Here is a 15,617-nt window from a genome sequence, read left to right on the forward strand (position 1 = left end):
GAACTGCAGGACATAAAGAAAGATATTCTACAGTTACCATAACTTGAAAACCAACCAGTGTAAGTTGCTGGAAAACCAAAAACTACATAACACCAAAATGCACGCACACAACACATGTATTGCTGATCTGAAAAGACAATTAGATGATTTAAAAAACAGGAAGGAGGAGCAGTGGCAGGGTGTGAGGTGTCCCTGAAATGATAAAAAACTGATTACATCCATGTGTTCTTCTCAACAGAGAACCAACTATTGAATTTACCATATACAAAGAACATAGGGTGCCCAAACCTAAGGAAGCACCATTAAATGCACCAAGAGACATTTATGCTGTATACATAACTTCAAATTAATAGAAGGAATCCTACAAAAAGTGAGAGACATCACAAATGTAAAATACAAGGACGGCAAATTGTACCTATACCAAGACATATCTAGATTCACCCTTATGAATAGAAAACCACGAAAACCCCTGACAGATACTTTGAGAAAAAGGGATTTTGTATAAATGAGAATATCCCTTCCGTCTAAATTATTTTGAAAAACAAATTAATTTTTCAAAAGAAGAATACACATTCCCTTACTAGGTTGGGATGAGGCCCCAGAGCAATCAGTTATGCAAAGAATATACACTACAGGGACAATGGAAAACAAACACACACTCAAGGCAAGCGAGCGGATCTTCCCCCGATATCCCCACCTACGGGTGGGCGATATCGGGGACCATTTAGGTAAAAAAAATAATAATCCGATCGTTTGGCCCTGGGGCCAGACGATCGGATTATGTGGGCGGCAATGGGGCAGTCGGATCGGGGACCGCATCAACGAGCCGATGCGGTCCCCGATCCGACCAGATTTTCTAACCTGGCCGATCGAGATCTGGCCAATTTCAGGCCAGATATCGGTCGGCCAGGCCGCTCTGCTCTCCCCATACACGGGCCGATTAGCTGCCGAATCGGTCCAAGGGACCGATATCGGCAGCTATAGTCGGCCCGTGTATGGCCACCTTAAGAAACAAAGGACACTGGGTCCCTGGCAAGCGGACTCTATTTTCAATGACTGAGCTTATGTTGGTGTGGCTGATGCCGTTAACACCTGCTTTCAGTAGTTGTTATGAACAACAAATAAACTGACTGCTATGGTTTACATCTTTTTTTACAACAGTTAAATGTTTCTTTTGTTTTTGCCAAAATAAGTAAAAAACAGAGATTTGTATTATACAAAGCAAATTACAAAGTTATCTTAAAAGACCCAAGCCTGGCCAGCCCAAATGTACCTCTTATATAATCATTTATAATCAGCCCTAAACAAGGTGAAAACTAACCCTGAAGTTTAAATATAGCCACCATGGAATCTACAAGGTCCGGATATACACTACTAGACATTGGTGTGACGTCTATGCTATTCTTTCCCCCCTTATGGAATTCCTTGAGAGGTCTGGGTTTCTCTATACAAATAATAAGTAACTGTGGTATGCTGTGAAGAATACTGAATACAGTATATTGCATTATGGTTTTGATTAAATGTATACTTTAAATGTAAATGGCCTTAATGAATCTTAAAAATGTGCTTATGTCCTTGGCAAGTGTGCTAAAGTAGGAGCAACAGCCCCAACATGCTTGATTTAATTAATAAAAGTGTACCCATTATTAAAAGACTCGTACAGACACAGATAGTAGATATATAATGATTAAAGGCACTTTATGCAATACAAAAATTACCATAGCCAATGTGTATGCCCCTATCTCACGACAAGTAACTTTCCTAAACACATTCATTAAAAAATTGGAAACATTTGCCAAAGGCCTGGGGCTTGTAGGAGGAGACTTAAAGTGATACTGACACTAAAACAAACTACTCTTTAAAACATGAATACACATAAAAATTTACCTAAAGGTCATGTTGGTAGTTTTTCGCTAATAGGTTTGCTTTTGTAAGTAATTGTTCCTAAACCTGACTGTCCCTTTTCTACCCGTCAGTTATAGCTTCTAATTCTAACAGACTCCTGCTGCTCAAATATGGCAACCCCCCCAGAGAAAAATGGGGATTGGATGTGTAATGTAAAAGCATGTGCAAAAATTATAAAGAGCATGCAAAGACAGTGTTATAATAGTTGTAATAAAATGGGTTTAATTTCTGGTGTCTGTATCTCTTTAAATCTAGCACTGAACCCACTATGGTTTTCCTCTAGGAAACAGGCATCAGGCCAAAAATTAATGCTTAGATTGCATTTATCGGATATCTGGAGCTGTTTTAATCCAAAACCAAAAAATGTAACACATTATTCAAGCCCTTTGTAAACCTATTACAGAATTGACTATGTATTCATAAATTAGAACTGGCTGCATCCAATCACCAATACATTTATAGGTCAGCCTATATTGTCAGACCATGCTCCGATGATTATCCCCAATTCCAATAAGCAAAATTACAACAAATGATAAAAACCAATAGCTTACCTTTTTCTAGTAGACCAAAAAAAATGTGAGACAATGAAGTGTTATGAGAGGACAAATCATTGCCCTCGGAGCTAGACAAAAGAAAGAAAAACACTAAAATTCCACCCATACATAAATAGTTTTTTGGCAACTGCCACACTGATGCTACTAGAAGAAAAATGTATCCAACTAAAATCTCTAATGGGGGTGCCAAAATGGTAGTGATGGTAATATCCTGAAACCCCAGCTGGTGCTCCTGTTAGGAGAAAACTACACCAGCCTCGGTGTATGTGAGTGAGTGTTCTTTTTCCTCCTTCAGTATTCAAGCATGTGCAATATAGTGGGTACCTAAACTTTAACAAAAAAACTTTTTCGCTCAACTGTGCATGCTCGGCAAACTTGCCTGCATTTACCCCCAGCTAGGTAAGTGATTACAATCACTGGGGGTGCCTAACATTTGGCACCCCATAGTGATTTAGCCTTTCCTTTAACACCCAAAAAGCCTTTCTAAAAATAAAAAAACGCTTGCAGAAACTGGGAGAAAAATTTAATAAATATTTTGCAAAGTTACTTAGTAAAGTATAAAATAAGACCCACATTGAGACTATTAGAGATACTTAACAACATTCCCCTTAACAAATACCAGGTTGATTTAAGAAATTTTTACCACTTTATATCTTCTTAAAACTCCAGTACTGACCTTCACAGAATTAGGGATAAAGGCTAATATGAAAAAAGTACAACAGGCAACATATTACCATTACACCAAAGCTTAATAAGCCCCTGAGCTATGGTAATTGCAGGCCTATTTCAGTAATAAAAGTTGATATTAAGATCTACGCAAAATTAATAGCCAGAAAATGTATCTAATTTATTAAATCAGTTGATCCAACCCAAGCAGTGTGTTCTTGTACCCAAAAGGGAGAACAAATTTAAGAGCAAAGTGATATCATTAATACACCATGAAAAACTAAGTCAAGTTTATTATTCGAGGACATTCAACTGGGTATAATGGGATTTTCTGAAGCTAGCCTTATTAGGGTATGGTTTACAAGATAACTCCACAGCACAGCTAACATCATGGCTTTATATAAAAAAGTACCCACAGATGGTACTTGAATTTCTGAGAAATTATTAGTTCACAAGTTACTGCCAACTAAGCATTCCACAATTTCATTGTTTTACATAGAATTTACAGTATATTCATGTGATGCGCCCTAGCTTAAGTGCATTTTCCTATCATTGACCATCGGTTACACCTGTGAGTTATTACACAATTGAAGAGGGCCCTTATGCTGCACACTACTGAGTCTTAATCTTAATTATTGCTGTGTTTTAAGCAACAGGTTTTTTTTTCTTCCTTTTTAGAGCTCCTGCAATCTGTTCTTTAGCAAAAGCTACATGGTAGTAGGTATTGGTGTAACTATAGAGGTTCAGACCCTATGTTTCTTTTTTCCATACAACTTATGGGCCCCCATAGCCTCTGTGCATTACCCTATGTTTTACTGTCAGGGGCTCTTTGAACTGGAAATGAACAGCTGTGGAAGTCTCTTATGCTACAAAACAATTAGCGTTGCTTTCATTTTGCCAAATATTTTTTTGATGCTGTTTATAGTAATATTTTTTATATTTGTGTTTCAGACTGTGTCATTGGCTGTTTGGCATCTCCAGCAGGTTTTACTTTAGAAGAAGCTGAATGGTATACCTTTCCTTACACGTTAAGATTTTTCTCTCCCTAACAACCAATTTCAGTGCGATCTGACAAAGGCATCTAATTATTGTAAGGTTAGTGGGCACCGAACTATCGAACATCTGGCAATTTTTCATCTGACATCGGTCAGAAAATTGATCGGGCAGGTTTGAAACTTCATCGTTAGCAATAAAATGTGTCCACTGTTCAATTGTTTGCAGGACCAAGCAGTTAGTTTTCCTAGCTTCAACTAAACGATATCGCTTGACAAATCATACTTTTAAACAATCTTTCCGGATAAGCTCGATCCTTATCGACAACTAAAAGATCTTTTAAAAATCTTATTGTATATAGCCAGTTTAAGTGCGGCAGGGAACTAATCTCTCCAGCTGATATAATTTCTTTGCATCTGTGGAATAAGGTATGTCTGTGTAAAAAAAAAAAAAAAAATACATTTATATGTAATTTTGGGAGTTCAGGAAATGTTTACTACACCTTTTTACTAAAAAAAAGGCCCAACTGAATTAGCTTGTCTAATGGTATTTTTTCACAGTGAAGGTTATTTCTTGAGGTGGTCATTCCAAGACATAGAAAGGGATATATTTATTCATACTTGTTCTCTAGTTAACGCCTGGCTCCAAAATTATTTTTTGTATTGTTTTGTTTGCTGTTCTAGATCCGTTTGAGTAATACGTTTCAACAGTTAATTAAGGCCAATTTTACATTTCATCAGTCATCACTAGTAATGGGTAGGCTGGTAAGAAACCAAGCAAATCGCAACCCGAAATAATAAGGTGTTTGTGGGGCCGTAAAGCCACAGGGGCTGCATTTCCTCCCGTTGGAAGGAACGTTTCTAACAATGTAGAACACTGTTGCACCCCGTACTGTGTGTAAAGATGCTACCGAACCCCTATGGCAATATAAAGTGGAGCCCTGATAAGGGAGAGTGGGTGCGTAAGTGAAAATAGATTTGTAAAATGAGCGGGAATGTGGAACAACATACAGTGGCTCTCCCACCGCACATTATGTGAGGGAGGCAGTCAGTCCTCATTCCCCTGAATGCCTGCTACTGTGATGAGCCAATTCTCTCCCCGCCACCAGACGTTGTGGCCCCTTCACTCTCTAATACCCACGGCTCTCCCACTCGCTCCAGCCCATAGCCTATATCTCTGTATTCACTCCGTAAGCCGTCTCCCCCTGTTACTAACTGCCCTCTCGCACTCCCCAGCAGTCTCTCCGCCCCTTTCTCCGTACGGACAGAGTGTTGCCTGAGACTGCGGCCCGCACTGCCTCCCTGTGCCCGGCCTCTCCTCTCTCCTTCTCCCTGTGCCCGGCCTCTCCTCTCGCCATCTCCCGCAGGCCGCGGCCTCATTGCGCATGAGCGAGATCGTGGAGAGCCCGTGAGAGCGGAAAGCGCCACTCACACTCACCGGGAGGCCGAGCACCAACATGGTGAGTGAGTGAGCTCCACATAATCCCCGTACCCGCCGGGAGAGTGCAGGGTTATCCTGGGCCTGGTCTCCGTCTAAGCCTGCCTTCAGCAGGGTCTGACAGGCAAAGGAAACCGGGCGGCGCAGCTCTAAACAGGGCACCGCTGTAACTCCAGCCTCTGGGTCTTTAGGCCTAGTGTTTAGGTGTCCGCAGCCGGGGCTCACAAACAGGGAACTAACCGGGGCAGCAAGGGATATATACAGCTCTAGTTATGTGAGAGATGGCTGCTCGGTATGTGCATTGCCATGAACTGTGTGTCACAATAAACCTCTCCTGCCAGGCAATGTGTCTTGACTGCTAACAAAACTGCATTTGTTTTTAGTGATCAGCCGGGGATAAAAGCAAATATATTGCTCTGCATTCCTACAGAAAGGAATGCGCCTGTTTGTATATTAATATCAATGTTCAGCCTCAACCATGTGCAATCCCATCATCCACTGACAGCCAAAACTGTAGTTTAACAACATATGGAAGCACTCAGTTGGGCCCCTCCTGTGTTATATATAATATATAGATTTCTAAAAACATTTATACATGATACCTACAAGTGACAGGCACATTGTATACATATAAACTGTCACCTGATGTAAAACAAATGTAGATCTATATCATACACATACACAAAGAGCGAGCGTATACACATGGGTTAATTTGTCCCAAAAAGTATTGCCTAAAGGCCTCATACATATAATGCAGTTGTTTCCAAGCTGTGGGGCTGGCCCTCCTATGGGACATGATCGCCACTTAGGGTAAAATATGGGTGAATGTTATTAGATGTTATTGGAACTTCAGGAGAATGATGGTTATGAGCATGTTTTCCTCTATGTGTAACTGTATTGGGAACAAAGAGGGACCTGATCAGATGATTGATGGCAAAGGGAGTCCCAACCAAAACAGTCTGAATACTTCTTAAATGGAAAGAAATGTTAACTTGCCTGAGATGTGAATTTGCTGGTAGAAGCACAATTACTAACGGTAAGAATGTATTCTCATTTTATGATGGTCCTTAATCACTTGCACCATTTACAAGAAAAATAATTTTCAAACCGCGCTGCCGTTACGGTGTCTTTTTTATTTAATGTTGTTGTAAGAAAGGAAACTTGAAATTATTGCTGCTTCTTAGATATTTGCCTTTTCTCAACCAGAACAAGTTGAAATCCTCGCAGAAAGATAAAGTTCGTCAGTTTATGATTTTCACACAATCAAGTGAAAAGACTGCCGTGAGTTGCCTGTCCCAGAATGACTGGAAGCTAGATGTTGCCACAGACAACTTTTTTCAAAACCCAGAACTCTATATAAGGGAAAGTGTAAAGGGGTCCTTGGACAGAAAAAAACTAGAGCAGCTTTATAACAGATACAAAGGTAAGTACTTATGTGCACCTTTACAATTTTGCTAGCACACATGATCAGTGATGACCACAAGGCCCCGACACACTCAACAACCAGATCTTCTGCAGTTTTTCACCACCCTGTGAGCTGTATTGGAGAAGAAAGGAAGCCGGCACCTACCAATTCCACGTCAGGAGGAAACCAAACCCAGCAGATGTCTTGTCTTCAGCCTGGTTGTTAATGTTACTGATCAGCTCTAGTTGGAAGTAAATTAGGTTTTAATAGTTCAGAGCAATTCTCTTACTGAGAGATGGTCTGCCAGTTGCTTGAAGATTGCCTAATTGGCTTACCAAATAAGACTATGTATATCCAGCTAAAACTAGGTGTTCATTATAAAATTTACCTTCTACTATCATATATAATGTATTGTTGCAATGCCCTGGTAAAAGTTGTGTCTGCTTCAGATACTCTACTATAGTTTATATAAGTAAGCTGCTGGGTAGGCACGGGGGCATCCTTCATGCTGGGGGGAAAAAAAGAAAAGACGCAGGTTTCATAATAGATAAGCTCTATAGAATACAATGGTGTTTTACAGAGCATATCTGTTATCTGCTATGTAACCTGTGCCGTTTAGCCCTATTTCAGTTTGAATAGCTACCCCCATGGCTACACAGCAGCTTTGTTTTATAATCTGTTGTAGTGTTTCTGAAGTAAATACACAACTTTTACCTATGGAGGGCAACAATACATTATATTGTAATTACTCTGAATCATTTTTTGGTGTTACTATTACTTTAAAAGTCTCCTGGAAATAAAAAATGTTCCCTTAGGGCATTCGCTCACAAGTAGCTTTTTGGTGGTTGGTGTTTATATTCTCAGTTAAAACATGAGGTTTTCAGGTGAATATTGTGTGAAAAAAGCTTGTTTTCTTTATTCTTTACAGAATATCTGTAAAGTGCTGGGTTTAAAAAATGTATTTTTTGTTTTTATACAAGTTCCTTATATCGGTGGTCGGGTTGTCAGTGGACCTCGTTTAAAAGAAATAAATGGACTTGTGAGTGAGAGAGGGTTACTAAAACATTCTTATTTAATATAGAACCCATGTTTATTATTCTCCAGAAAATACAGCTCGTTTTGATTCATTTACTAAGTAAACCCTCCTCTGTGCAGCCATACTTTCCCAGTTCCAGGCTCCATCCCTCTTCCCGTTCCAAAGAATGCACATGATCTTTGAGCCGGTGGGAGACTACGATTGGCTGTAGGGCTTTTCTTAGCGCATGCAACCTATGTCTTTAGTATTCATCCTGTCAAATAAAGTGATAAACCACCAGCAGCTGTACATATACATGGTGGGCTTATGTTTGTTCTCCCTGCCATGGTATTTTCCAGTGCAGCTTTTTACTGGGGTTTTGTAATCATAGGTTCAAATTTATTTGTGGATTGTATCTTTAAGTGCAGCTGAATTGTGTCTGTGTCTTTTTTGTCAGCTGTTTACTGTGTTCATTATTAATTTTAATGGTTTGCTCCGCTGTCACATTTTTAAAGTTCATTATTAGTAGTTTTAGGGTATATACACTTTGATCTCAACATAACTCAGAACCTACAGGCTAATAGCTTTTCTAATTAAACAGATGACCCACTAAGCCTATTAAGAATTATATTGCAAATTGCAATCTGTATAATGATATAATTATTCAACTTTCCAGCCTTTAGTCCTCCAGACCTTCTTTTCATTAGGCACATTACTCTCCACCAAAAAAGAGAGACAGTAAGCATTAGAGTGTGACATTTGTTGGTCACAGGCGCATAAGTGTAATTAACCATATCTATGTGAGCAGCAAGCCTTATTCTGCTTTCCTGCTTGCATACCATGGATTGATATGTGTAGGGAACGGCGATAGTGCTGTGAAATGGCACCAAATTATGCTACTTGTAATTGTAACATCACGTCTTAACTTTAACTTAATTTGTTGTAGATAATATGGTTGCTTAACAGTTAAAAGACATACAGATAATTTTATCTTCATAACAAATTTTGTTCAGCAATATTTGCTTGTTGGTTTGGATCAGTGTTTTGTAAAAAGTAGCTAGGTGGCTAGGTGTTTCTTGTAATATCAAGTTCAGCATTTCCAGGTTGTTCTTTCATTTATGCCAAGTTAGGCCTATGACTTTGTATTTCAAACACAGGCACAAACATTGAAAGCATTAGCATATCACGAGATTCAAATGGTGCATAAGCAGTAAGGTTTGTTGTGTATCCTTGGCTGGCATTTTGCAATTGAAATTACTTTAAAAATATGGGATCCCTTATCTGGAAACCTGTTATCCAGAAAGCTCCGAATTACAGAAATATCATCTCCCATAGACTCCATTTTAATCAAATAATTCAGAATTTTTAAACTGATTTTCTTTTTCTCTGTAGTAATAAAAGAGTACCTTGTAATTGATCCCAACTAAGATATAAATAATCCTTATTGGATGCAAAATAATCCTATGGGGTTTAATGTTTTATTGATTTTTTAGTAGACATAAGGTGTGGAGATCCAAATTATGGAAAGACCCCTTATCCGGAATACCCTTGGCCCCGAGCATTCTGGATAACGGGTCCTATACCTATTCAAAAGTTTGTATGGGTGAATGTACTACTATATGGAGGTAAATTGGTTGATGAAAGCAGTAACAAGCAGAGCTTTTAAATTGTTCCTCTTCTGCTGTTTACACCACTGAAGAACCAGTTTAAAGGAAAAGTAACACTAAAAATTTTTAACTAAAAAATCTTTTCTACCCTCCCCCAATAATTGCCCTATTCTGAAAACCATTTGTTATTGTGAATGCTTTAGTAAAAAATACCTGTAAAAAACTTGGGTTCCGGTCATTTGAACGAAGGCGATACAGCGATGCAGTGAAAGTTTCAGGGGATGCGTCCACTATGCAGCGATCGATTGATCGAGCCTAGCCTTCCTTCTGTATAGGAAGGAGTCAGGCTAGGCTCGATCAATCGATTGCCGCATAGTTAATGCATCCCTTGATACTTTCCCCTGCATCGCGTATCGCCTTTGTTCAAATGACCGGAAGCCAAGTTTAACAGGTATTTTCTTCTAAAGCATTCAAAATAACAAATGGTTTTCAGGATAGGGCAATTATTGGGGGAGGGTAGAATAGATTTTTTAGTAAAAAATTTTTAGTGTTACTTTTTCTTTAAGTAGACCAAATTCTATAAAATTCTGTAGCGTACAGGTTGATGTAGAGAACCATTTCTATTTGTGGAATATCTCAGGGGCTTTCCTTGGTCCATTGCTTTTGAAAAGCCTAAAAGTAGAAACCCTAAACCTAGTTAGAACAAATGAAACAAATTATTATATTTGGTCATGTATTCATTAAAAAAAAAAAAAATCCAATAACATATCTGTGTGTGGCAAAAGTGAGTGAATTGTTCTCTCAGTATTTGGTGTGATCCCCTTGTGCGGCAATAACTGCAACTGAACATTTACGGTAACTGTTGTGCAGTCCTGCACATCAACTTGGAGAAATTGTAGCCGATTCACCCATAAAGAACATCTTCAGCTCTTTGGTATTAGTGGGTTTCCTCACATGAACCTCTTGCTTTAGCTCTTTCCACAACATTTCAATTGGATTAAGGTCAGGACTTTGACTTGGCTGTATCAGAATATTCACTTTATTCTGTAACCATTCTTTGGTAGAACGACTTGTGTGGTTTAGGATCGTTGGCTTGCCACATGACCCTCTGTTTTTTGAAATTCAGTTCACGGACAGACGTCTTGACAGTTTCCTCTAGTATGGTATAGTTCAGAATTCATTGATCCATCAGTGATAGCAAGCCGTCCATAGCAAGCAAAACAGGCCCAAACCAGAACACTACCATGTTTCATAGATGGGATAAGGTTCTTATGCTGGAATGCAGTGTTTTTCTTTCTCCAAATGTAACACTCCTCATTTAAGCCAAAAAGTTCTATTTTGGCTTCATCTGTCCACAAAACATTCTTCCAGTATCCTTCTGATTTGTCCACATGATCTTTAGCAAACAGTCATTAATCCTTTTGGGGGAGAGCAGTGGCTACCCTGCCATACACACCATTGCTGTTCAGTGTTCCCCTGATTCATGAACATCAGCATTCACCAGTGTAATACAGGCTTTCAGTTGCTTACAATTTACCCTGGGTTCCTTTGTAACCTCTCGGACTATCTCGACCACTTCTGGGTAAGGTAACAAGGGTTTTGTGACTGTTGATCGTTTGAGTCTAAACTCTTTAGAGATAGTCTTGTAACCTTTTCCAACTTTATGAGCAGCAACAACCCTTTTCTGAGGTCCTCAGACAGCTCCTTTGTTTGAGCCATGATACACATCCACAAACGTCTTGTACGTGTGATCAGGATTTGCTGGATCCCCAATATTAAAATAAAACAGGGTCTCTCGCTCACACCTGACTCTCATTCCTATGGCTGAAAACACCAGACTCTGATTTCACCTTTGTTTTATTTGTTTAACTAGGTTCCTTCATCTACTTGTTTGAAAATCAGATGATGTTTTAGGTCACAATTATGCAAAAATATGGACATTTTTAAAGGATTTACAAACTTTCAAGCTATTGTCTTTTACAATAGCCAGGTACATTCTTCACTAAATATATACTTTTATTGCATGAACAGCGCAACGCTCTTATATTTTTTTTAATTATTATTTCCCGTTTGTCATTCAGATCCTTTGGACGAAAATAAAATCGGGATAGATGGCATCCAACAGTTTTGTGATGATTTAGCCCTTGATCCAGCCAGCGTCAGTGTACTAATCATTGCATGGAAATTCCGAGCAGCAACACAGTGCGAGTTTTCAAAGCAAGAGTTTATGGATGGAATGACAGAATTAGGGTATATGACTAAATGGAAATATAGCTTGATATCTGTTGTGTATTGTATATGTCAAGAACTGATCAGAAAGATTCATTTTGAAGCAGCTGATATATTTTGGGGAAAAATGTCTAAATTTTATGTATTTAAACAAACTTGGGAATTTTGGATGACATTCTGCAGATAGTCCAATCTTAATGCATGGTGGGGTCTCCAGGGGCCAACATATGGGGCAGGGCTTTCACATAAAAAAAAAAGATGCATGTTGCTTTGCTTTTATTCCACTTGTAAAAGTGCTTATTGAGATATTTCAGCAATTCAGTATAATAATGGGTGCCCTCAGGAATTTGTGTGCCACAATTTGTCAACTACATTAGTCAACTACAGGTAAATTGCCTTTTGTTAAGTGTTGGTGTGGCATGATTTCCGGTGTTCTAGTGTGCACTAAAATATGTGACACCAGAAACACTGTTGATGTACAGTTCATTAAGTGCAAGTTAGGTGAGTATGTAAGTGTAACACACACAACCTGAGAAGTAACAAGATGTTATATTGCTTCATACGCAGGCCAATAAGCTGACTCCAGAAGGGCTGAAATTGGCAGATATTGTAAACCGCTTTATGGCTGGCTTCAGTGTTACTAGCTCTGGGCCAGAAGTCTTTAGCTTCACTGAGTTAAAGAAAATAAATCACTCAACTTTTAAGGTGACAATAAACACAACCCCAATAAATGAGTAACATTTCAAATGGAACTAATTGAAATGATGTGAAGGCAGTATTCACATTGTTGCACTGCTAAATAGTGATTTTCAGTGACTACTACTTAAAATTCTTTGGGGGAGATTCAGTGATAAAACAATACAGTTACGAAGAGGTCATAAAAGTGCTCACTACGAAATGCAAATAAATGAGCTTAATATATTAATACCATATATGTTCTCTTACAGATGTGACAGCATAGAGAAGTTAAAAGCACAATTACCAAAAATGGAACAAGAGTTAAAAGAGCCAGGGCGATTTAAGGATTTTTATCAGTTTACATTCAACTTCGCAAAGAATCCAGGGCAGAAAGGTCTAGGTAAGTTTATTACTGTGTGGACATAATAATAATATATAGAACAAAAGAATAGCACCCTCTAACCAGTGAACTTCTAGATCAGTATTTTATCAAAGCCAATAGTGATCATGTACAACCCAGGCTTGCTCTACATGAATTAACTGTAGATATATATATATATTTATATACAAGAGCCATGAATATCCTGTGACACATATGCTTAGGAGCACTGCTTAGCAAGTCACTTTTTACTTGTAGTTTTTAGACTTCTATGAAAATGGGTGTACATTATACCCTATTAAAATAAAAAAAAAATATATATAGTATATGTTGATGTCAGGTTGCAAAACAAGATGAGGTGTTTATTTATTGGTATTATTTATTATTTATTTGTTTGTGTTGATTGCTAGAATTTGGTGTGCATGTTATATATGGAAATTGTACTCTCGTTTGTTGGGGGAGATTGTACGATGCTGTAGAACCAGTTGAACAAAAGCTCCTAATATTATTAAATGTTATTTTCAGATTTAGAAATGGCCATTGCTTACTGGAATTTAGTACTAAGTGGAAGATTTAAATTCCTAGATTTGTGGAACAAGTTTTTATTGGTAAGTGAATCTGTTCCCTTGGTGCTGTGTTGAGTTTTGCTATAGGCAACTAGAGAGCATCTGTTTCTCTTCCTTCTGTTTGGCGCACTGATCTAAACATAATTGTAACTTTGCTTAGGATTGTAAGGTTTTTAATAAATGTCTGTCTTCTGCGTAGGAACACCATAAACGATCAATACCTAAGGACACATGGAACCTTCTTCTAGATTTCAGTACAATGATAGCAGATGACATGTCAAACTATGATGAAGAAGGTATTTGCTTATTTTTGTGTATAAACATGAAGACATTTTCTTACACTTTCAAGTTAATTATAGCCTTAAAGGACAAGGAAAGCCTCGGTCACAGGGGGGTGCTTTTACCCCATGTCGGCCCTCTTTTTTTTTGAAATATCACACTGGCCTAGGGTAGTTTTCTGCACTGTGGGCTGCTGCCATCGCTTGCCAGACATCCCCTGCACAAGTCCAAGCTTGGCACGTACACAGTACAAAACCTTTTCCCTTTAATACCAGACAATATGTGCCTTTAACTGTCACAGCATTCTTGCTATGGCTTTGTCTATTACACATAAAGACTTTATAGGTCTTATATAGTTATATAGTCCCACTATAAGTAGCCTGCATATTTTTTAAAAATCACAGGAACTTTTATCTATTAACACTGAAAAACATTAGTCGTTTAGCCACCCAGATTCCTGATTTAAGATCCAACTTGCAAGGTTGGTACTTCCTGGATAGATTAATTTGTTCTGCATATTTTTTTGCCATATCCCTTGCATGTAGAAAATGTATGATGAGCTGCAATTTTGACAGCTTTAATTCTATTATACATATCCAAGTCTTTGATACATGGGCTCCTTTGTTGGACATACTGTACATGGCTTAAAGCATTCTCTGCTTTCTCATTGCCTGCATTCTTTTCTTTTTTTAGGAGCATGGCCAGTTCTCATCGATGACTTTGTGGAATTTGCACGTCCTCAAATTGCAGGGACAAAAAGTACAACAGTGTAGCACTAAGGAACCTTATAGAATGTACATAGTCTGTACAAACTGACGCAACACAAATTTGCACAGTCAGTTTCTTCTGACTGGATTGAACTGAACATCAGCCTTCACAGCAGTTCCAGAGGGTTGAAAGACATTATGGAGACATCTTAAGACCATATCCTACTTGTTCTTTTGGTGGTTTGGGCCTCTTTGCTAGCCTGGAGCGCAATTCTCACTTCATGTTTCCAAACTGTGGAATTCATCGCATATCTATGGAACCTGTTTACTCTCCCATAAATTTTAGATACCCCCTTGGCGTTTTCACATAAAGCACAATGTCGCCTTCATCTGCTAACATCATCACAGCCATGGTGAAGCTACTTCCAACCTGTTTTTTTTTATGCTCTTGGACAACACAGATTGCGCCTCATAAATAATGATTTGTCTATCATTTTAGGAAGGGAAGATATTGGTTTGTTGCCATTTTCCATTCTGGATATCACTTTAGAACTGAGTTGGTAAACCATGGTTTGTAGATACCTAAAGTATTTGGATGAGATGGGGAAAGTCTTTGAACATATATATATATATTTTTTTTTTTCAATTTCGATAACTTGGTGTCAAAATTGAAGCATCATGTTATGTACGAGACCCAAGCCTTATAAAGTTCTGCAGCATATATAAAAAGAAAGGTATATACCGTATAGTTGCAGTAGGGAAACTGCATTCTAAAGCATTGCACTGGTTGGTTTTATTCAGTTAGGAATCCATTCATGTGTCAGAATGAATATCATTTGCTTTCTAGCCAAGCTTATAACATGGGAATGCTCTCACACAAGAATGATGCATTTGGTTGCCATGAGTAAAAGAACATTTCTTACTTTATGATCGGCCTTGTTCCATCCTTCTTTCAGCATTTATGGAATTCCATCCCCTGTCCACCAGTGCTGTATAAGTTCACATAGATTCCCCTTGTCTAGTAGGTTTTGGAAGTGCAACTATCTGCCTTTTTGTTCTGTCCAAGCAGTAAGTAGTGCATAGGAAAAAAAGACATTTTGTTTCCTTTTTATCACCCAGTTTACTGTGAAGTCAGATAATCAGAGCGGGTTAGGTTCTGCAAACCTTAAAGTGGTGACCAAACATCGAAAGCAAATT

General features: G+C 38.4%; 1 protein-coding gene across 1 annotated transcript; it reads left to right on the plus strand.

Annotated features, from left to right (window-relative positions):
• Positions 1-5,146: 5,146 nt before the first annotated feature.
• On the plus strand, positions 5,147-15,348 carry dcun1d1 (DCN1, defective in cullin neddylation 1, domain containing 1). The gene is given in 7 exon segments (NM_001016315.2): positions 5,147-5,577; positions 6,762-6,978; positions 11,664-11,832; positions 12,759-12,889; positions 13,394-13,476; positions 13,634-13,730; positions 14,407-15,348. Coding segments are annotated over 7 exon segments (780 nt in total). The 5' UTR covers positions 5,147-5,574; the 3' UTR covers positions 14,487-15,348.
• The last annotated feature ends 269 nt before the right edge of the window (positions 15,349-15,617 follow it).

Source organism: Xenopus tropicalis, chromosome 5, assembly GCF_000004195.4.
Source record: "Xenopus tropicalis strain Nigerian chromosome 5, UCB_Xtro_10.0, whole genome shotgun sequence".
In the NCBI taxonomy this organism is placed as follows: domain Eukaryota; kingdom Metazoa; phylum Chordata; class Amphibia; order Anura; family Pipidae; genus Xenopus; species Xenopus tropicalis.